Here is a 24,250-nt window from a genome sequence, read left to right on the forward strand (position 1 = left end):
TTAAAGTCTTTAAAAAATATAACTCCAAGGCCTTTCAAATAAAATGCTACCCTTCACTCCTGAGTTCTGATTTAAGAAAACAACATCTGATGATTCTTCAAGGATGTTCAGGAACCACCGAGACTGAAGCCTACAGTGAGCCGGAAACTGCTGGAGCACCAGCATCACTGTCCACAGAGGAATCGAGAGACTCTAATTTTACATCTCTGTGGACTGAGAGAAATCAACACCTTCGAGCTCATCTGCAGTCTGCAGCTGCCCACGTGGATGAGCCGAATGCCTTCTGGAGGAAAGTTTGATGGTCAGAAAGACAAAGACTGAATTATTTGGCCTCAGTGAGAAGAGATTTGGAGGAGTAAAGGTGAGGCTTTCAAATCTAAACACATGCTAACAGCCCCAGAGCATGGCGGTGGATCATGGATCATGCTCTGGGGCTGTTCTGCTTCCAGTGGTGCTGATACATTTGCACATAGTGGATGGAGTAATGAAGGAGGAGGACGACCTCCAAACTCTCCAACTTCACCTCAAATCAACAGGTAGACGTTTGAAACTTGGACACAGCAGGTGTTCCAATGGGATAATGATCCCAAACATACATCATGGTTTGGGAATGGATTAAACAGGCTAGCATTAAGCTTCTGGAATGGCCTTCCCAAACCCCCGACCTCAGCCCTGTTTTGGCTACTATGTTTAAAAGCCGGGTCTGTGCCAGGAACCAAACAGTTTGAATTAACTCCACCAAACCTGCTGAGGAGAGCGGGCAAGTATCCAGATTGTTGATGGCTACAAATCTGGTTGAGGTGCAACTGTATATATTTGAGCCTTTATGTAAACTTTTGAGCCTGTTTGGATCAGAGGAAACCAACATAAATTCTAACTTTGTGCACCCTGTTCTTGTTTTTAAAGTCATTAAAGACGTGTGCTGTACCATCATTGGAAAAATCATTAAGAGCCCAAAATGACCACAACATTCATGCTCATGATGAGTGTCTGTAAACCTCTGACCACAGCTGTAAATAACACTCACATGAAGCAGAGAGTGAGATGGGTTTGAGAGCAGACTGGATTTTACGTAGAGAGACATCGGGCTCCTCTCAGACGGGTGTCTCCCCTCCGAGCTGTCAGGACGGATGAGGATGGTGTGAACTGGCCTTCGTTTCTCTGCGTGAGAGCGCATGGCTGCGTGCCTAAAATGTAAATACATGAAAACCCATCACCACATGTGCGTCTGACATATGACTGTCTCTCTGAGGTTCAGACGCCTCCAGACACAAAGTCCTCTGGTAACCGCCGCGATGCAGACAGTCGCCCCGTAGCTATAGAAACACAACTGTACGCTCGGGGTGTGTGGTAGGTGGCTGGCTGCTTGCGGTTGGCAGCATGGCTGGTGTTGTCGGGATGGCTAATCACCGCAGCCCTGGTGTGATGTCTGTTGCCATCGCGCTCTCAGCTCCAGCCAAGAAGAGCGGGACTCTTTCATATTGCAGGGCCTATAGGCCGCTTCCCGCTCAGCCACCCCGGCCAAACCTACACAAACACGGTGCCAGCCAATCTCAACCCAACTCAGACAAACTCAGTCTCAATCCAAACCCACCCAAGCGTAACTGTGTGCAGCCAAGCCCACCGCTCTCCACCCTGCCCTAACCCAGCATTTGATATTTTATATTCTAGACATTATTTAGCCAACATTTGCCTCCACAGCAACTTCTAACTGCAAACAGTGGAAGAAATCCTCCTAATTGTGGGTGGCAGGATCCCCCTGTGGGTAAAGGGAGTGTCTTCTTACAGAAAGGTCAGAGACTTGATCATATCGACAGCTGATTTGTCTGCAAGCTCACTGTCAAAGTGTTTTAGCAAAACAGTCGACCACAAACCACTCAGTGTTAGACGCTCCGAGCTGAGCGCCAAAACCATAAATCACAAATAAATCCATGTAGAAAAGATGTGTAAAGGAGAAAAAGGTCAATCCAAAATATTAACAAATGATAGAGCGATGCCAGAGCTCCACAGTGATGCAATATTTCATGTTTATTCCAGGGTTTCGAGTTATGAAGGGCAGAAAGGATGGAGCTAAACAAAAGATTAGCTTTGGATTTTATTCAGATACATGTTCGAGTCGCTTTAATCTCTCACTAAAGTCTTTATAATTTGTCTCAGAGACACACAAGTACAGACAAGTGCTGACGTACAGCAGGGCCTCGCATGCCTAAGTAGTCCAAGACAGCAGACTATACATGTCGGTCTAAATATATACATTATATTCAAACAATAAGACAAGGAGGATGAGGAAAAAGAGAGAAGAAGGCTGCTGATCCTCAGATTTGATTTCCTGTCAGATAGTAGAAACACACAATACACGCAGAGAAGGAAACAGGACAGCGTGATGAAGACCAGGAGAGGAGAGGAGAGGAGAGGAGAGGAGAGGAGAGGAGAGGAGAGGAGAGGAGAGGAGAGGAGAGGAGAGGAGAGGAGAGGAGAAGAGAAGGAGAAGGAGAAGGAGTTCAGGAAGAGGAGGAGAGGAGATAAATGTGGTGCTGAACAGAAAGGTTAAAAGCCTCCATGAGAGGAAAAACACTCTCCTGAGCCTGAAGGCTGCATCCAAGCCACAGACATTTAAATCAACAGTGTAGTGAATACAAGCACCTACTAGTATTTTCATTGGCCCGTCCCCGTGTTAGCGCTGCCTGTCAGCAGACGGTAAACCTCCTGAATGAACTACTGTGAGATGCTAAAAGGCCTGTTAGCATCACTATCACTGCTAAATTCAATTTCACGTTTCATTGAGTTTGCTGACAGTGACAGAAATCCTGAACATTCAAAGATGTGTTAAATAAGTCAACAATCTCACAAATCACCCAAAAAGGAAATTACTTATTTTTAGGACTCAGTTTTTATTTGACATATGCTTCATTTTAATATTTTATGGACTATTTTTCACTCAAATACCACCAACTTCCTGCAGAGTTAGTTCACTACAGACCTCCAGCCTTCATGTGACCTTCAGATCAGCTCAAGAACAGTGTGTAGAGAGCTTCATGGATGGGTTTCCATGGCAGCTGCATCCAAGCCTTACATCATCAAGCTCAATGCAAAGCGTCGGATGCAGTGGTGTAAAGCACGCCGCCACTGGACTCTAGAGCAGTGGAGACGTGTTCTCTGGAGGGATGAATCACACTTCTCCATCTGCCAATCTGAGGGAGGAGTCTGGGTTTGGTGAGAGGAACTCTTAATGCTTCAGCAGACCAAGACATTTGAGACAATTTGATGCTCCCAACTCTGTGGGAACAGTTTGGGGATGGCCCCTTCCTGTTCCAACATGACTGCACACCAGTGCACAAAGCAGCTCCATAAAGACATGGATGAGCCAGTTTGGTGTGGAAGAACTTGACTGGCCTGCACAGAGTCCTGACCTCAGCCTGATAGAACACCTTTGGGATGGATTAGAGCGGAGATGAGCTAAAGTGTAATAAAGTGTAGGCCTACTTCACAAGTACATAAATTATCTTTTCCTTATCGTCTTGACTGAAAATGCCATCTTTCCCTGTTGCTGTATTTCCTGTTGCAGATCAGCTGTGTAGAAATGCAGCGGCTGCAACAGTCTAGCTTGCTAACCAGCTTTATTTACGCCCTCGAGGCCCACCTAATTGAACTCAACAAGTCCAAACATGTTCTGTGGGACTGAGAAACGTATGAAGTGCATGCAGGAGATTAAAGCATTGGTGAAGTGGGCTTAGGTTGCAGCTTCCTTTAGCATACAGACAGCCTGTTTCTATACTGGAGTGTGACGGAGCAGTCTGGGTATTAATGGAGTGTAATATGGGAGGAAGCGGAGCACGGTGCCAATAGGAAGAGGGAGTTCCTCTGGAGATAGTCGGAGGAGACTGTTAACACATGCACACTGAGCTCCATATAGACTGACACCGTTCCTCACATACTTCACTGACTGCTGGCTGCTCCACTTCCAAATCCCCCCCCCCTCACTCCCTCACACTCATCCTCTTTCATTAATATCTGCATCTCCCCCCTCTCCCCACGTCCTGCCAACTCACACTTCTCTCCTTCACTCCCTCGTTCCCCTCGTCTGTCTGCTCTGCCTCTCCAGTTTCCTCTTACTCATGTTCTTACTTCTTCTTCTCTCTCGATTACAGACTTGGCACAGGACTGCAAATAGGTCAAATATAACTCTCACATTCCTCCCTGCAGTCCCTCTTCCCCTCTGAGGACTGAACGTGGCCTCTCTCTGTCTCTTCCTCTCTTCACATTAAAGGTTTATTGAATATGACTCCGCCGTCTCTCTGCAGAAGACTTGACTTGCTCCTAATTAAATGCTTTTTTTCCCACAACTTCCCACCACTTCGTAAGTGTTTGAGCCTCTCCTGTGCAATTCATTATGCACAGCAATCATTTTACGGCAGTTCATTAGTGACAAAACTTTTGAAAGAGCTTAAAAGAAAATTGGAGTGGCCATCGCTGCAGAATGAGCCTGTGTGTGGGACACATTCATAATTCATGAGCCTAAATCAAAATCTGGGCATCCTTCTTGATTTGAAGTGCGCTCTTTCTTATGCCATCCACAGTAAATCGGATCATTTTTAAATGTCATTCAGGAAGTGGAAACAAAGTGTTTTCTAGTCACAATGCTAAAAAAAAAAAAAAAACTCATTCCACACTGAAATAATGAAACAGCAAAGTCATATCTGCCTCACAGCTGATGGAGAGGCAGATTAGCCTGATTATTCTGCTGCTCGGACCCACTTTGGTCCCGTTTTTCTCTCTTTCGTGATGAGTGCTCAGTGATAGTACCTTTGTACAGATAAGCTTCCTGCCCACACTGAAACAGGATGCTGACATTTGAATTAATCTGTGATGACTGAAGTTCAGATGGATATCAGAAGCACGGCTTTGGTGTGAAAGATAACAAGGTAAACTCGATTATGGGAACTCTTAAGATGTTTGGCAGTCCAGATAGTTTGGCTTTGTTTGGGTTTTTCACATAAAATATTTTTCCATAGAAAGTGGTTATGTAAATGATCCTTAGTTCCTGGAAATGATCCTTAGTTCCTGGAAATGATCCTTAGTTACTGGAAACACCAGTTGCAGCTGATTTTATTATATGGGTTTTATATCACTGCTGCAGGAAATGTGGAGGTGCTTAAACAGACACCTTCTTAAACCTGTGGGACAGCACGATGTCCAGATTATGTTGAATGTTTGTAAAGTCGTTTTATTGTATTTGGTTGGCAACACAAACTCACTACAGATAATTAAAGGCATTATCTCCAATCTCATTGTACATCCTGTATAATGACAATAAAGGCATTCTATTCTATTCTATTCTAAAACCAAACTGATTAGACACTAACTGTGCGGTAAAATAAATGATGAATCCCTGAAGTTACAGCGCAGGCCTGTGAGGTTAGAAAACGTGATTTCTGTAAGAGAAGAAACATATTAATGTAAAACATTCATGTTTATAAACACACTCATTCAGCAGAATAACCGCTCCTAACTTTTTAATTCTGATGCATTTGATGTAAGCAGCATGTTTCTGTTGCAGATGGTCAGCTGATGATCAGCTGATTTTTTAACATATTCAGCATTTTAATTTAGGGTTTGCCATCTGCAGACTGAAGATAAAGTTGGGGGGGTTAAAATTTGATAAGAGGGGAATAAAATGATGTGAAATGTGGAAAAATCTGACACTTAAAGTATTATCAGTTATTATACTATTATTATATATAATGCAGTTCAGAGGGGAAATCTCTGTTTCACTCACATGACTACATACAACAGCTTTTGTATCAATATTTTTATCAACAGACTGATTTAAAAAATCTATCTTATCAATCTTATTTTATATATTTTGTGTAAAATGGTCATCCTGACCACAGCTGTTATATATTACAGTGGAATAGAGGTATGAAAATGTAACTGCTGCAGGTGCTCTTATCGAGGTCCTGCAGTGGTGGCACATGATTAAATAATTTGCTGTGAGTGCAGTTTTGAGTATTTACACTTTTACTTCACTCCATAACAGGAAACGCTCCATCTGGTATTTCAGTTTTTCACTTGAAGTTTTTGAGATCTTACAGAGAAAAGTCACGATGAGCTCATAAATGTGGAAAACAACGCTGAAGGTTTAATCTGTGGTTTCACTCAGCTCGATGACTCTGAGGCTCCCACTGAACTCTCAGCAATGACTTTAATACATGAAAAATACAGAATTACAGATTAAATCAAACTAATTAATAAATTAGTTTTCATTAGATCCAGTTTACACAGCTTTACTCCAAATCAAATATGATTTATTCCTCACGTGTTTCAGTGCACGACTTTTAAGCTTGAAGCTGTTTTCACTTAAATAAACTGCACTTTTGTAACCAGCACCTATATTCATGTAAAACACACATGATCACCTCCAAAAACCTGATCATTAATCAGACCAGTGCTTATTATTAATTCATTTCTCAGACACTTTGAACTGTCTGCCTGAAATGTCCTCTGTGACCTCCCGTAGCCTCTAATAAGAAGCTAATGGAAAGAGCTCTGCCACCTCTCTCTCTCTCTCTTTCCTTCCTCTATACATTTGTTTTCCTTTTCAGAACCCCGCTCTCTCCTCCCCCTCAACCTTCCCCTTTTTGGCCCCCTCGCTCACTCTTACTCATCTCTCTCCTCCACCTCCCCCGTTTCTTCCACAGCCTCACCTTTCCTTCTTTCCTCCTTTTCTGTCCTTTCTACTCTCCCCGGGCCAGCAGCGTGTTAATCCCATTACACATGTGTGAATACCAACTGGGGGGGGGCCGTGAACAGAGAGTGTTTGTGTCCGAGCGAGACTGAATGCATACAACTGTGCCTGATGCAAACCCCCAGATGTGATGGAGCGATGTTTATCCTAACATAACGTAATGCACTGTAACCGAGTGTGATGCTTCTGGTGATTCAGAGACAAAGCTTTAAAAAACCTGCTTCATCTCAGGCTCTGCTCACTCTGAGTAAAACCCAAAGAACTTTGGTTTTATCCACTTACTCATAATAATAATAATAACTGCAATCTAACTGCACACAAACCAAGAGAAACAAAGTATCCACAACAAACAATCACGCACATTTTTAAAGCTCACAAAGCTTCTAGCAAATATAGCCCCTGTCAGGGGGCTGGTGTATAAAACGAAGCACAGGGTGTGTTTGGTGCAGCTATAAATAAATGAGATGGACATTAAAAAAAGACACTCGAGGTCGACTTTACCAAACTGGGAGAGTTAGACCAGAACAGCTGATCGCTCAGCTCAGCTTCATGATGAGCAATAAAACACAGGATAGCATGGAGTAAGAGACAGTTTGGTTTGTGCAACATGTCACATCAGAGGTGTCAAACTATGCCCCCGTTTTTGTGTGTTTTAGCTCATTTTTATTATTATTTTTTAATTTTAGTGAACAGAAAAAAAGGCCACAAGTAAAATCATTATTATCATTTAGATTGGGATTGTGTGTCTGTAACTGTGCATCATCATTTAACAGTCCAGCAGTGAGTAAAATATGAATCATGTAGTAAGTTTTCACCGTGTAAAATGAAGTGTGGGTACTTTAAAGTTAGACATGAATGACTCTGCTTTTTACCAAAGGAAGCTGATGAGGGAAAATAAAATAAAAGTGGGCGTCGCACATTAGAAACTCTTGTTTTGACTGAGCTTTCTCCATGCCTACCACCTCTCAAGTGCTCAGGATGTTTAGCTGAGTGTGCTTTGAGTGGTTCAAGTGTCCAAACCTCCTTTTTTCCCTTCTCGATGAGCTTGTCTTGGTTCCGAGATGGCCCGGCTCCTCTCAGTGATTCAGGGCTGGTTGCTGGGCTGTCGGGGAGGCGATGAGGACGCGAGCTGGACAGGCCCAACGTGGCTCCTGAAGGGTTCAAGCGCCAAGAAAATAAACAAGCCTTTTGATCACAAAGGGCCCATTCACTCCCTCTCACTCTTTCTTTCTTTCTCTGCCTCTCTCCCCTTCCCCCTCCACTTATCCTCGCTGCTTTCTCCTCTCCTGACCTCTATTTTTTTTTATCTTCCTTCAAAAACCTCTCCTTGTGTGCTTCTTCCCTCTATTTTTTCTATCTTATCTCCACATCCAGGACTGAGATGAGAGCTGCAGAGAGACAGATCTGTAAAGAAAAGACAGACACATCATCTGACCAGCCAGGGGGCAGGCAGACAGACTCAGAGACACAGACAAGGGCCTCCTTATTTCACAGACATACTGTCATGGTGCAGAGCAGAGGAACACGGCATGGAAAATGTCACTCCATCTTTAGTATTAAAAAAAGAAAACAGGGACTCGGAGAAACTTTCCCCTCCAAACATTCTCTGCTGTCACGAACACGCTCCCCGCCTCACTTTCACTCCTCTGCCGCCTGTGCTTGGCAGTGTTTTCTTATGCATGCAGATGGGCCGGTGTCAAAAGGCCTCTCCCTTTACAGTTGTGTTGTTGAGAGCGTGCTGATCACTCTGGGTGTGGCTCAGCTGCCATTTGCCCCCTCGGGCCTGTTTTCCATTTTCAAAACAAGCCCGATTTCCTCAGATAGAAACCACTTTGCTCTGAAACAACAAACGAGGGCATGAGCAGAGCGCCGCGTGGAGCAAATGGAACAAAGCCTCAGAGAGCAGGTAAAGAAAATGCCGGCGCGTTTGCATCAGTAACGTGGGCTCGTTAACACCTCTCTAATGAACTGATAGTGACTCTGGTGATCAATTAGTCCCAATCACTCCACCTATTCACACATATGTAGCCTCAGAGCTCCTGCTGGGCTTTTGTTGTCATTTCTTTTCACATGCAGTCGTGGTCTCACCCCCCCTCAGACCAGGCCACCCTCCCTGTTTCACAGGCTGGGTCTAAAGGCCCCTCACTCCAGGGAGACTCTGAGGAGGAAGTATTTTTTTTACTTTGTTGTACTTTTGAACTGCTTTCTGCAACAAATGTCTGAACTCTCCTCAGATTTATTATTTTAACCTTTGCAACAACCTGAATCTGATAAATGTAACATTTGATACACAGATTTCTCCTTTCATTTCTGACCCTTAATGAGAGGAGTGACCTCAGCACAGTAAGTATTTGCTTAAAGCTTGTTAAGGGCTGTGAAATATAATTATTCATAGTTTAGCAGTTTTCAGCAGTGCCTGAGAGCAACTCTGGAATACATTTCCATCATTTCCACTTAAAAAAATGTATGATCTGTTTAATTAGACTCATCCATTAGAACCATCCACCCACCCACCCATCCATCCACCCACCCATCTAGCCATTCTTTTTTTTTTTTTTCGTGTGTGTGTTTTAGGATTTTGTAATCTACACGCACATATTTGTGTGCGATCCTCCAACAGCACATCACCTGACAGGGATGATGCTGTGTGTGAGTTGAATGCTGATTGGTGGAACAGGAGAGGGCGTCACCTGAGTGGGAAAAGCTTGTAAAAAAGCAGAGATGGAGGCAGCGGTGAGCAGCTGTCACTGTTTTTAACACCTGGTTTCAGCTCTTGTGTGTTATGACTTCAGTCTCCTCTGCAGCAGGCCGCAGAAGCGAGGGTATCTCACAGACCGGAAGCTCTGCGTGTTTTTGGCACTGACCGCACCACTCCCTTTAGCAAAGATGCTGTTCCCAATCCGATCCAGCATGTCCTGGGTCTGCCCCGGGGTCTCCACCCAGTTGGACCTACCTGAAAGACCTCACCTAGGAGGAGGCATCCTGGTCAGAGGCTCTCACCACTTCAGCTGAATTCTGAGCCCAGACACTCTCTGGAGGAAGGTTTTGAATCTGCAGTCTCATGCCTTCAGTCACTACCCACAGCTCGTGGGCATGCATGAGGGCAGGAATGTAGACTGGCCAGTAAATCAGACCTTTCACCTTCACTTAGTTGTCTGTTTATCACAGCAGACCAGTACAGTGTCCTGAATACTTCAGATGCGACATCATCTCCTATTCCACAACTCTAGATACTTTAGAGTGAACTACAGTGTTTTTTAACCACCAACCCTCCATAACGTTGTACTCGTTTGACTGTATATATCCCTGAAATAGATTAAAGCTGTTTTCACACATGAATTCTGGTCACTGTTGAGATAATCAAATCAGGATATTGTCTTAAATTGTCTGTTTTAACATTCAGCACAGGAGACGGTTACAGGAAAGGCCGCTTTAGACACTTTCTCACCACTGGAAATACTCCACACGGGATACACGATGTCCATAACCCTGATCATCACCTGTGAACTCACCGGCCCATCACCTGCACTGAGGAGCCAGCAAATAAAAGCATCTGTTTTCCATCCTCACATCAGGTAACATCTACAAAGGTTCAGCGCCACAGTTGATGTGAGAAAAAGCTTCAGTAAAGACTGGAACCTGTTAAATCACAGGACGTTTGTCAGGTTTAAACTCTGTAAGAACATTAAAGAACAAACACAAACTTCAGATTTTTAACGACGGTTTGGTGGGAGGATGTATTTTGATTCATATGGCATCTTTCTTGCCGTACAGTGGCCTCTCCCCACCTACACAGCTAAATGCATTCTGTGGTTTCTCAGGACTAAAAGCTCACTGGCAAAATGAGAAATAGTTGTATTTGCATTATATTGTAATTCTCTTTTCCTTCCAGTAAAAGCATGGCAGTTTCTTGTAAGTCAGGCTGCTCTGTGAGCTCTGTACAGGGATCAGCAGAGTCTAACAGGGTATCGGTTCCTCGTTAAACCGAGCCCACGTACACTCAGACTCCAAGCTGTGAGACCGGAGCGGGCTCTTTGTTTTTGCGCTGAGCAAACCTGAGCAGCAAGGCCGTTCATGCTTCACCTCCTCTGTTCGTCTCGATGCATCCTCGGGTTGAGCAAAAGTTCAGCAGCAGCAGCGGCGCAGAGGCATTAAGCTAAGGGGCACACTGGAGCCTGTCATTATTAGGCCTTTATTACAGCTGGCATTAGGAGGAAGAGCACAGGTGTTACACAGCACACCACACCCCGGGCCCATTCACTGGATATAAATTTTATTATTACGGCAACTGTGACGTGTGAATATCTCACTTTTTAAGGTGTTAATGTTTGCTTGTGTTTAACTTAATTGCTCTCAGAGCCATTAGGAGAGAAACACGTGGCACTGAAAGACCGAAGCAGAACTTCCAGCAGGGGAACGACCTTTTTAACACGGGCGGAAAAACCAGCAAAAGTTTAAAAAATCATCTTTAAATTAAATGAATCTCAGCTGGATATAAAAACTGTTTGCACACTATTATCAGTCTAAAAGCTGCTGGAAACGTTTGCTGACCTTTCCTCAGAATAAGCTTTTAAAGGCTTTTTAAACTTCCACAGTCTTTGTACAGATTTCCCTTCAGGAGTCTCTGAGTGCCAGTTTCTGTCTCACCAGCTGGGTTTAACTGACTGACTGGAAGGAAACAGAGGGAACAGCTGGCCGGGCTCCACCCCAATGACAAGGAAATGGGTTAAACTCTTTTTGCCTTCAGAACTGCTTTAATTCTTCATGGCACAGATCTAATAAAGTCCTGGAAATATTCCCCAGGAATTCTGATCCATAGTAACACAATTGCATCACACAGTTTGATTTGCCTGCTGCACATCCATGAGTAAAACCTCCCGTTCCACCTGGTCCCAAAGGTGCTCTGCTATACTGAGCTCTGGTGACTGTGGAGGCCATCTGACTACAGTGAACTCGTTGTCATGTTTGAGATGACTTGTGGTCTTCTGCTGCTGTAGCCCATCTGTGCCGAGTGTTCAGAGATGCTCTTCTGCACATCTTGGTGGTTTATTTAAGTTTCCTATCAGCTCGAAGCAGTCTGGTAATTGTCCTCTGACCTCTGGCATTAACAGGGTGTTTTCACCCAGAGAACTGGATATTTTCTCTTTTTTCACAACATTCTCTGTAAACCCTGAGATGGCTGTGTGGGAAAATCCCAGCAGATCAGCAGTTTCTGAAATACTCAGACCAGCCTGTCTGGCACCCACAACCATTTTCAAAGTCACTTAAAGCACCTTTCTTCCTCATTCTCGTGCTCGGTTTGAACTTCAGCAGGCCATCGCGATCATCTCTACGTGCCTGAATGCCACGTGAGCAGCTGATTAGATATTTGATTTAATGAGCAGGTTAGCAGGTGTATCTAATGAAGTGGCCGGTGAGTGTGTGTTAAATAATGAGCTTTAGAGGAGCTGGTACGTGTTTTTTGCTTTAGAACCAGGCTAAGCTAAGCTAACTAACTGGAGCCTAAAAAAATGAAGGCTTTGCAGGAGTGCCAGAAACTGGCCACATGAGGTTGCCTCCAAAAGTGAGTCAGTCACCATATACTTATATGTCAGAACACCCCGCTTAACAGCAGAAATAAACATATTTACAGGAAACCGTTTTGCCTCTGTGGATAATAACTGCATGGGAGGGGAGAGTTTACATTTTATTTTGGCTTAAAGCTGCACTTTAATATGGCTGCGGCCTCATTCAGCAGCAGACGTCTGTAATCTGAGCCCTTTAGACTGCCTGTGTTTGATGTGCCGAATAACACTGTGGGGTCATTTTACTGCTGCTTCAGTTTTGGTGACTAAACTTTTACTATTTTATTGGCATCTTACTTTTGATATGACAGTGATGAGAATAAAAAGGAAGCGCTTGTACAAATGTTGATCTGTAAGATCTGTGCAAGTGTTATTGTTTCCCTTTGGATTTGTATCCATGCGGTGATAGCTAATAACTTTACAGCCACCCTCTCATCCAAATATGGTTATTTCTGCCTTCAAAAAACCTACAATGCTGTGCAAAAGTCTTGAGTCACCCTTCATTTAAAAAATAATTCCTATAAAATGGGAAATAAGTGCAGCGATTTATTGAAATATTTCCAAACTTACATGAAAATACAAAAATACAGCAGATGTGGCAGACCTCAGCCTTTCTCCCATTTTCCTGCTTTAAGAAATGACCAACACACTGAGACCATCTCTGATGAGACTCCAGTGAACTGATGGATCAGCTGAAGGCCCAGATGCATCTCTCAGGTTCATCTGCTGTAGACAGTTTTTTAGGACACCTATTTTGTCCTACACTTGTCCAGTGTCCTCAAATCTTTTTAAAGACACTCTGCACACCTTGTTGGTGCAAAAATATAATTTAATTCCCATCAAACTGTGTTTTCTTTGGCATTAGTCATAGATTCAGCTAACTTTTTACAGTACTGTATGGATGACTGCTTCATGTTTTCACATTCAGTCTCTGTGGTTGGTTATAGAGCAGCATCAGTCTTCTCATCTAACTCCTGACAAGAAAGTGACTCATCGTGGAGTGTATTTGGGGGCGAAGGTGTTATGAAGCATCGCATGGAAGCACTCAGGTAAAGAGATGATGAAGAGGATGAGGAGGTAAGGAAGCAGAGAGCACTTGGGGCAGCAGAGAAGGAGGAGGAAGAGGAGGAGGGAACATGTAGGCAAAAGCTGATGAGGGTGAAGGAGGAGGAAGAAGAGGAGGATGGGGAGGTAAGTTTTAGGTGATGAGAAGTTTTCTGTGGCACTGCTGATGTTATTATGGCTGTGTGTGTGTGTGTGTGTGTGTGTGTGTGTGTGTGTGTGTGTGTGTGTGTGTGTGTGTGTGTGTGTGGCAGTCACCCACAGGTTGGCCTTCGCTTCCCACACACTGCCACTCAAAGTAAATGAGCAGTGGAGGGACAGAGAAGGTTGGATGCATCATGGATGGATGGACCGATATGGGGAGAGGACAGTGGGATGGCTGATTGGCTGGAAATAAGGCAAAAGAAAAGACCCACACTCGCCACTTTATTTCCTTCCACCCGCTCCCTGCTCTCCAGTTCATGCTCTTGAGTAATTACTGCTCCTTTCTTTCAACTCCCTCTCCCTCTGCTGCCTCCTCAGAACTGATGTAAGTGCTGAAGGGCCCTTCATTAGACAGGAAGAAAAGAGTGTGGGAGAAAAGTGTGTGTGTGTGTGTGTGTGTGTGTGTGTGTGTGTGTGTGTGTGTGTGTGTGTGTGTGTGTGTGTGTGATAAGTGTGGCTATATGAGCCCATAATGCTAATAAGCGCCTGATGGGCTCCAGTTGATGCCCACTTAAAATTACAATCTATGTAAATTTCTCACCAGGTCCCTCCCCCTCCCCCGGGCGAAAACAGCGCCTGTTGCTCGGCCCTGTCCTTCCTTCCCCGTGTATAAATAACGGATGGCGGCTCCCTGGCTGCCTCGCTGTCGCAGTTTACAGGTAAACACGGCACCTCTCATCACCCGCGGCGGTGATGGGTCTCCACAGCAACGCCTTGACGCGCCAACCGGGAGCGAGCGGGGCGACAAAGTGGAGGTAGCGGCGGAAGCTCCGGGCAGCGACGAGCCACGGTCCTCGGCGAAGATCGTTTATTAGCACGATGACTCACTCTGAATATATTACCCCCAGCATCATCTGCCACTTGTTGAAAAGCAGAAGCGCTTCAGAGATTCGTTTATGGATGCAGATGCAGTAAAACGAAATCATTTTTCAGCACAAATAGCGACTATCTGACTAAATACCTCCAGGCTTTGACTTGTTATTCAAACACAACATTTCATTTTAATATGTATGCCTTCCTGGGCTTTGGGGAAAACATGTTTATATCCTAAACAAAAACATATGGAGTTAAACATGCGGCCCAGGGACCAAAACTGGTCCTTTCCAATGTGTGAAAATTGGGCTGAAGCCACTGATAACTTAAATTTTATCAATTAAAGATCCTTGCTATCCCCCATGCTTTGGGGATAGCAGCATTAATATCACTGCATTATTGTTGTTTGTTACAAACACTTTTAAATGTTTTTTAGATTGTTTATTTCCCGCTATGAAAGTCTTAATGTTGTCGAAGGCCATGGCTGCACTCTGAGGTTAACGTGGGATTTGGCAGGTGGGGGAGCTCAAACACTCATCCTCACCTATAGTCGGGAGTTCTTGGTAGTGAGTGGAAGAATCAGATTGTGGATACGAGTGGAAATAAATGATCCTTCTCCGATGGGTGGCTGGCCTCTCCCTCAGAGACAGGGTGAGGCATTTCGGAGGGAGTCGGAGTAAAGCAGCTCGATGCCTCCACATCGAGTGCAGCCAGGAGTTGTCTGACTTGCAGCTATAAGGACCACGATTGTGTCTGAAATCAGTCACTTATTCACTACATGGTACACATGCCCAGTCTTTGTCAAGTTAGTAACATTTCTCAGCCTGAAGAGGTTTTGGTGCATCTGTTTATTAAAATTTGGGATGTTTACATGACTGAGTGGCTTTACAGAGTGTTTTGTTTGTGTTGAAATACCTGATGTGAACATCCTAAATCTTCCCCTTAACTAATATCAGCCATATTATAATAAGTAAAAAGCCTGGAACCAAGTTGAAACCAATAAAAACTAAACTAAAACTAAACATTTTCAAACAATAAAAACTAAACTGAAATAAGGAAACCCCATTCTGAAACCGACTCGAACTAAACTGAAGTGAAAGCAAAAAAAAAAACTCAAAATGAAATCTGGGAAAAACCAACAAAAAAAACACAAAAATATAAGAACACTGTCTTGAACACAGCTGGAGCCGATTGGGATATGTCTGTATATCATATCTAGCTTGTTTTCTCAGGTGGATTTATTTTCTTTTATTAAGAAAAATATATGTTTATGGCAGTTTATGTTGCGATGTGCTGCTCTCTTTCCTCTCGTCCATCTGTCACTTTTTCTTCACAGCAGTGCGTGACGCTGTAAAAAGCCTCGGAGTGGAAAACTCATAACTCACTGAGAAATGATTGATTTCAGACACAGCCACTGATTATATCCAAAAGGTCCAGGGTCACAGTTATTATGGAGCAGAGGGGGAACCATGTTTCACATTGATCAGCTTTGGTGATACCGATATTTGGTGCACACCTATAAAACTCCTTCACAGTGTTTATAATGTACAGGGGCGTGTCCAGAGGGGGGGCACAGGGTGGCATCTTTCTTCAGGAGTTTCATGTATATTATGGAAGTTTTTTCTGAAACATTTTTTGCCATTCTCAAGTAAAAGGTTTGGGTTAATATCTCAAATTTCAACTTAATAGCTCCAAAATTCAAGTTATTTTTTAAATTTCAAAGTATCTTTTCATAAGTTGGAGTTAGTAAAGTCGACATTGGTGGGGGAACAAGCGTCCATAATATCTATGGTGGCTGGGGCTCAGGAGGTAGAGCGAGTCGTCCACCAATCAAAAGGTTGGTTGCTTGAGCCCCATTTCCTTACTGCCAAAATATCGCTGGACAAGCTAGTGAACCCTCAGCTGCCTTGATTAAAGCATATGGGACTGTTAGACAGGGTGCTTAGTCATTGAATAAAAGTGCTGCAGTTGGCTGGATGAGTCTTAAAGTAAAAAGTGCTTCAGAGTAAAATATGCAGAATATACAGAATAGAATAGTTCTGCGAGCACTCTCGATGCGTTCCAGATTGTCGGAAGTCAGAATTTCTGAGTTCCCAGTCGGAATTCTTACCCGGAACGACTCCCTCAACTTGAATTTCCAAATTGGAAAGTTGGAGCAGCCCTACCAACCCCGAGTTAACAATCCAACATGGTGGCAGTGAACGTAAACAGTAGTAAAACTGTAAAACTTTTCATCTGTACTGCCATTGTTGTGTATTTGTGACTCGCTAAATAAGCCATAAGAAGAGCGCTAACTTAGGAATGACGTTGTGCCGAGTTCTGAGGTAACTGGAATGCAGCATCTAAAGTGGGGTAGCCACTAAAGTAAAGTTCAGCACAGGCATTAAAGTATCAATTCAACAGAAAATGAAGCAGCCAAAGTGTCATCACGATGTTTTACATGAGGATAATATTATGTTTAATGTAAGCGTCCTCACACACACATCTGTTATTGTCTCCTTCCTCTCTCTTTACTGTTCACCTCCTCTTTTACCTCCTTTCAAAACACAGACTACTGCATTCTCCCAACTACATATAATCATGTTTTTGGCAATAAGAATGGTATACTCAATTCAACTTTATTTATAAAGCACTTCAAAATCAATGCCATTGGCCAAAGTGCCATACACAAGTAATAGCAAACAGGTTTAAAATACATATAAAAACAAAAAGCAAAACATAACATTAAAAACAGTGGTTATACATTTTAAGAGAGAGAGAAAAAAGTATTGTAGTTTAGTTTGTGCTGCTTAGATGGGCCCTCCGCTGGCATGGCACACTGGATAATCCGACCCAGCCTGTGCCACCCCATTTAGAAACTCTGGAAACACCCCTGGCAGGCACACACTGTTTTTCTCTCACCCTACCTCACAGCTTTTCCTGGAAAAGGTAAGCTTTCAAAGACATAGACGATCTTCGGCATAAAGTAGGCGTTCAGTTTCTCCCTCCCTCCCTTCGTGGGTCAGCGTGGGCGGCCCCGTGTGGCAGGAGAGGAGCGAAACACGACACCCCGCCAGAGGAAGGGGGGGGCAGAGAGAGAGAGCACGAAGTGTCTGAGTGAGTGGAAAAAGTCTGAGGGAAGGAGAAAGCACAGGAGTCGGTACTTTTGTTCCCTTCTGAAGCGCCGCAGTTGGACTGTTGCTGAGGATGAGGAGGGTGACGATGACGGTGTGGAGGAGGAATCGACCATGCGACATGGCTGCAACAAACGGGATGAACATTTAGACTCGTCGCATTCCGTTGCTCCAGTTCCGAGCAGCACGGCTCCTCCAAACTTTGACCTGCGCCATTCAGACCCGGGCGGCTGGATTCCCCCCCCTCTCCTGAGACTCGGGGCAACTTTTCCGCACCAGAAGCCCCGCAAGTGAACGACAAATACTCCAGCGCAAAAGTTTCTGAGCAGGCGTAGTTGCGTCGCGATACACCGCTAAACTCCATGCGAAGTTTGCGGCGGGTTTTCAGTTTGAAAGCGGAGCCCGTAATCGGGGCAGGCTCCTTCTAACGAGCCGCCTGTGAGAACAACACCGGAGGAAGGAGTGGGGGTGTCGCTGCTAACTTCGCTAGCTAACTTTGCTAAGAGCTAGCCAACTAACGCTTAAAGTTGACGGGGAAAGTGTACGAAGCGGCGGCGGCGCACCGAAGACGACCACAAAGATGAAAACCCCGGCGGATACGGGTAAGTGGGCAGCCAAACATATGAAATAAAAAAAAAAAAAAGAAAACTTTTTCGTTCGCTGCTGCTGTTCTTCAAATGAAAACAACAGCGCCTAGCCTCGACGGCTAAAGCGGGTTAGCACGCTAACAAACTCTCCGCTACAGGGAAAGTGTGACTAAATTATGGCGCTAGAGAGAATCCATCCGAGCCTCTTGTTATTGTTTTCGGTAATCCCAGAAAGCGTCCCACTCACGACCGTGTTGTTTACCGGCCTTAGCGGATCGAAACATCTGCAAATGCGCTTTTTGAAGGCTTAAATTAAACTTAAAATGCAGGTGAGAGATTTACAGCAAGACTTAGCCTAATTTTCCGGATCAGCGGTGAGGAGTCGGGGTCAGCGCCAAGGTGCACCGCAGCAAGAGCTCTGTATTTGTTTTTTTGTTGCTTCCACAGTGCACTAAGCTTTACATTTAGTGGGTTAGTTTAACTTCACGGGTCTTTGACACCGCACGCATCGCCACTGATGGCAATTCAGCCCCAATTTTGATGCGGCACCTATCCTGCAAGAGGCTCACAGCGGTAATTCTGGGCGTTTATTTGCATTACTGTGCAGGAAAAACGCCTCCTCATTGTGGTTGGTGGGCCACATGCAGCCCAGTGTGGGCTCAGGATCCAGACCAGTAAAAAAACACATAACCTACATTTTAAGGAAACATCCCTTCAGATTTTCTTTCTGTAAGTAAGTGCGAAGAAGGTGAAATGTTCACCTGGTCCAAAGTTGTGGTTTAAGGAAGAGAAAGACACCCTTTCCATCCATTCCTCCATTTTCTAACACTTATTTCTTATGAATTAATTAATTTCTTTCTTTTAATGACTGAACACAGTTTTTTCCTCACTCATTTACTCTGTTTTTAAATACATTGCAGCTTACACATCACAGTGGAAAATAGCACAAACCTTCACACGGAGAGGATTTGCATGTAAAGAACTATATTTTACTTTTTGTGATTCAAACTATTGGTCATCAGTTAGAAAGGCTTTGTGCACACTTTCACTCATGTGTGGTTAATGTAGGCATCACCACATAAAGAATAGCAGTGAATTTTCACACTTTCCTGTGGGCCAAATTGAGCCCTTTTGCTGCCCCCCCACCACACACACACACACACACATGTTGCTCCAGTAGAGCAGTGTTGAGAAACTAGAGCAAGATAGAAATGTATTTGAAGCCGTTGAAGCTGAGAGGGGAGGTTTCTGTGTAGATCCACTTTAAATCCAAAGCTTACTGAGCCTTTCACAGGGTTTTACTTCAAGGAAGTGACGAAATGCAAACTACAAACCAGGTGTTTTGATTGTTTCGAGCCGAAGCCGGCCCACATTTCCACTTATCACTACATCAAAGCTGAAAGAGGAATGCGGAGAGTGACTGCATGATTGGATTGGGAACTTAACTAAGGGTGCAGCTGATAAGGTTCCAGTTCCAGACAGAGTAAATGTTGGGCAGAGGGACTGTTTGTGAGGGACAATCTGATATATATGACTAAAGAAACAAACACAAGAAGACCCACTGGTTACAGGTTTGGCATTATGAATGTGGTGTTCTCACATTTGTCATCACGGAACTGAAATGGATAGATCGGCCTGCAGATCGGGAAGTTGTTTCCGATGTCCGATCTAGCTCTGTGAGTCAGAATTGGGCTGATATCGGATTTAAATATGAGATAGTCATATCTCTAGACCACACAACTTGAGCCAATAAATTTTAGTTTTAGTCTTTATTTGTTAGAGATCATTCACAAAACATTGATCCCATAAGAGAAAAGATCCCTCATGCCAGCTAATTTTCCAGGTGTACACAATGTGAAATAAATTCAAATACAGTATGGGACATTGTCTTAATACGTGAGATTGGGAGGGCGTGTAATAAAAATGTGGGACACCTGGTCACCCTACTTAGAATGAGGCAGTTGTTAGCTGAGATATTTTAACTGCCCTGGTTAACACACTGCATATTTTAGTGTCATTGTTTAGAGTTTAATGTGCTCTGTGCTTCCTGCAGGGCACTCTGAAAGCAGACCTGTTTGACCCCTGACACACGAGGGAATTTGGTCCGGTGCAGTTAACACCTTTGCTGGGACTTAAAATGGAGTTTAACCCAGAAATCTCAGGCCCTGCTATTTGAAATTCCTCTCATTTTTCTTCAGCATGTTTGGTTTCAGTGAGATTATTATGATTTTCCATCCTCAGGTTGTGATTTTCCTCCATTGTGCATTTAGGTGCTCTTAAACTCAGTTTAGTCAAAAGTGCTTTGCGGTAATCGAGGGCAGGCGCAGATCCAGCTCCCATAATAGATGTTTGAGTGGGGAATGCCTAACCACAACACAACATCATAATTAGAAATACGACTTTCAGATCTCTTTGTTGCCACAGAGAACGTTTGGATCACCGAGTTATGAATAATGTGGACGTTTTTTCACAGTGGGTGCTCTTTCACTGTATGGATCTGAAAAAGATGCTGAAATAAGTTTGTGTAACCGCAGTGAGCAAGACATTCGACAGGTGCAATAAATGCCTCTCTTTTTTGGTGCTCAAATTAAAGTCTTAAACAGTGACCACTTTATTTTTAGAGCAGCACATGTGGCCTATTTCAGACGCCTGAACATTGTATTCCTCCCTGAAGACCTCCATTATCCAGAGGGTCAGATTAGCGAGGTTATGTTGCGTTTCCTTTTATTTAAAAAAGTGGACTGACGTCTGTTTTAACCACTCAGCGAATGATCGCTACCTTTGTCTGTTCTCTGAATGATTTATTGATTTGGCTCATAAGCTTACGAACAGTTAGTGTGTAGAAAGTGTTTCAGTGTTGTTGTTGATGGACTTGTTTTTAAGTCGTTCCTGTTCTTCAGCATCTAGAGTGTGATTCATACCGACTTCCTTTAGTTTCTAGGGATTGGAGTAAAGCTGGTGAATCACAAGTTTAAGTAACACTGTCTGTAGCGTTTGTCTTGTTATATGATGTAGGTCATGTGAGTCTGAAGGCTTTCCTTTTTGTGTGAGGAGAAAAGAGGTGTAGCACAATGGAGTTTAAGAACCAGAGCACAGCTGTGAAGTTGTTGCCTTGTCTGAGGAACATAAATAAAGACTATGAGCTATATTTAAATGATCAAAGTCAATTTAAGGCTTATCATAATTCAGTTTGTATTCATTCTGCCTGTAGCTGTCTTCTACCTTTAGGATTATCATGAATTGATTTGACTTCTAGCACACAAAGCTTCAACTTTTTAGTCTATTCATTCATTTTTCTTAAAAATTACAACCTTGGCACTAAAATATTTTCCACCTGCACGAAACAACACAGTAAGAACTCTTTGGTTTACGTATAATGGGAACTTTGTAGTCCATCTTCAGGACTTTGTAGATTCAAAACAGCAGAGAAATTTCAGCAACCCCACCACATTATTAAGCAGCCTTGTGTAAGTGCACAAGGATTTTTGGAGCACCGCGCAAGTCTTTATAAATTCTTCTTCATGTCTTTCATGATGTTTTCCACCGAAGTCATAGATTTTTTTTTTTTTTTTTTTAATTGCATCCCTCACCTCTCAGGGCTCTACCTGTACCTCTGTCCACATTTTTACCTGTAAGATGGTCAGCCTCTTTTCCCCCTCATATATTCTCTGGTGTGATAGAATAACATATAGAACACCTGCTTGTTCATTAATGTCACAGCCAAAGGTAACGTTATCTACCATATTTTCTACAGTAAGCTCTTGAACAGTTGTTTAAAGGCACGGGCAGTTTTTAAGGTGGAACGTATTCTTGCATGTGTTAAGGTGCTGATCGGGCAAAGCCCTTTGTGACAGCTTTGTTGAATTTGGCTTCATTGATTTTCTTGCATGAAAATATGCTTCACTGATTATTGAATTTCTCATTATTATTTCCTCATCTTGAGGGGGAGTAAGTGGCAGAGCGTCATTCCAGCACCCTTCTGCACCAACCGTGATCTCTATATAAATGTATACGTGGGCCAACCTCCCCTCTCTTCCTATCAGGAAGTCTGAAGTCTGGCCCCACCAGCACCAGCTCCAATTTTCCGCTTGTGTTACTCCTTATATCAACAACACGCCACATGTGAGACGTCACAGCTGTAGACAGCCAGGACCGGCAGGCCAGCACGCTTTGTTGCACACTGTGTGTGTGTGTGTGTGTGTGTGTGTGTGTGTGTGTGTGTGTGTGTGTGTGTGTGTGTGTGTGTGTGTGTAGTGAAAGGAGCCATACATGAGCAATTAGCTGGTGTTAAGTCTGGTAAGGGCAGGGCTTCTGTTTCTGACTGAGTGTATTTGTGTGCGTGTGCCCGCGTGTCTGTCACTCTGCGGCCATACCTGACATTAATGTGGTCACAACAAAGTGAGTGTTTTGACTTTTACCACTGAGTCCAAATTGGCCTTGAGGAAGACCATTTGGTTGTGGGCAGTTGACTCAGCCCGTTGTAATTACAGGAAGACCGACTTAGACGTCTTTTATGCAGATTGAAATAGCTCTAATAACACTGGTTAGACCGGAGCTAATGAACCACAGGCTCATTTTATTTAAAAAAATGATGCCATTAGTTTCCTTTGGGAAGGACTCTGTTGTGTTACTGTCTCACCATTATACTGAATTATACCGTTGGCACCAGCACAATTACTGACGGCACAATTGCGCTGCAAAGTTGAGGCTCAGTTGTTTGTCTCAGGGAAAGTTTGAAAAGAGGAGCTGGCAACACCGTGGTGCAGTTTGAGTTTTAGGACACCCGACCTAAAACTGTGGGATTGAAGTCAGAGGCTTTGTAAGTCATTGTGACAGACAGGGTCATGAAATGTAGCATTTCTGTGCTGAAACATTTGCAGGAACTATTACATTATTCACTCTCTGATGACCTGTTAAAAAGTCTGTTATTCTACTGCTTGGTCATCTATATTATATATAAAATGCTTAGAGACAAACCACCTATGATACACTGTTCTTAGCATTTGAAAGATTTTTAAGGAAAAAGGAAGTAAAAGTCAGGGTTTACGTGGGTGAACCTGTGAAGGGATTTTAAACAGTTGCTTGCTGTTGCGTTAGTCCTTGGATCATAAAGCGTCTCTCACTTTTGGCTGCGTGTGAAGGAGGTGTCAGCCGGCCGTCTGCTTCGGCTCTCTGTCCATCTCCCCGATCGCTGCTGCGCAGGTTTCCCCAGGCTCACAGGGCCGATGTAACCGATGGCTTTCTTTGCCTCCGTCAGCGTAAACCAGCAGCAAGGTGGGCTTCACAGCTCGAGCCAAACTCTTTATCTTTATTTGTTTTTCCATTAAAACAATATTAAAAGTTCAGTGAGTTCCATTGCTAAATAAATGCTCGATATGTTTGTTAAATAATTGTAAGTGATTTCTGCCTCGGTTGAGCAGGCCTGGTCTTGTGTAACTGTGATCAGGAAATGTACTGGATGCCGGTCTCTCCTGTGGGTACTAAATAAAGGCAGAATACTTCTCAGATGAAAACTACCCCCCAAAATGCTTGTGTTCCTCACAGGATGTACCTTTCCCTCATTTTCCTCCCATTATGTGGTTACTGTGAGCGATCGGGTCGACTCAAAGGTCGACCTGATCACATTCCTGATTACCGTTGAGCCAGGCCCGGACAAGCAGACCCTGGAAAAACCACAGCAGGATGACGTCAACATTTCTCTGGTGTGCTGTGAAGAGGCAGCTCGGGTCAGCTTTGCTGTGATCATCTCTCGATGTTACAGCGGGCCTCTTTTCCTGGAGGTGTGTATGTACAGTGGCTTTAGTGACCCACACAAAGCTCAGATAATAGACAACAGGTTGCTCGAGCTGGGACATGCTGGCCAAACACACAAAAGCCTCACGCACAGGAAAACCTGATTCTGGGAGACGAGCGTTGATGGACATCAGTGCCTGAAATACTTTTTATTGTCCTGTTCTTACCTCAGACTGTGTTTAAGGACACATTTGCTCTGATTTCTGCTCTTTGGTGGATTTTTTTTTCCTCTCTTTGTTTCCCTGTCCTGTGTTTTACTAATCAAGCTGCTCATTTGAGCTTTTTTTTAGTTTGAGCCACAGTGCAGCCTTACCTTAATAGTCTTAGTGTTACCTGCCTGTCTGAGCAGCCTGACTTTTAACATTAACT

General features: G+C 43.8%; 1 protein-coding gene across 1 annotated transcript in view; it reads left to right on the forward strand.

Moving 5' to 3' along the window:
- The first annotated feature begins 17,381 nt into the window (after nt 1–17,381).
- erf (Ets2 repressor factor) overlaps nt 17,382–24,250 on the forward strand; it is a 42,703-nt gene continuing 35,834 nt past the window's right edge. Inside the window, exon 1 of the mRNA XM_030741310.1 lies at nt 17,382–18,103. Coding sequence (XP_030597170.1) covers nt 18,082–18,103 — 22 coding nt within the window. The 5' untranslated portion in view covers nt 17,382–18,081. The remainder of the gene's footprint in view (nt 18,104–24,250) is intronic.

This window comes from Archocentrus centrarchus, chromosome 11 (genome assembly GCF_007364275.1).
Source record: "Archocentrus centrarchus isolate MPI-CPG fArcCen1 chromosome 11, fArcCen1, whole genome shotgun sequence".
NCBI lineage: Eukaryota > Metazoa > Chordata > Actinopteri > Cichliformes > Cichlidae > Archocentrus > Archocentrus centrarchus.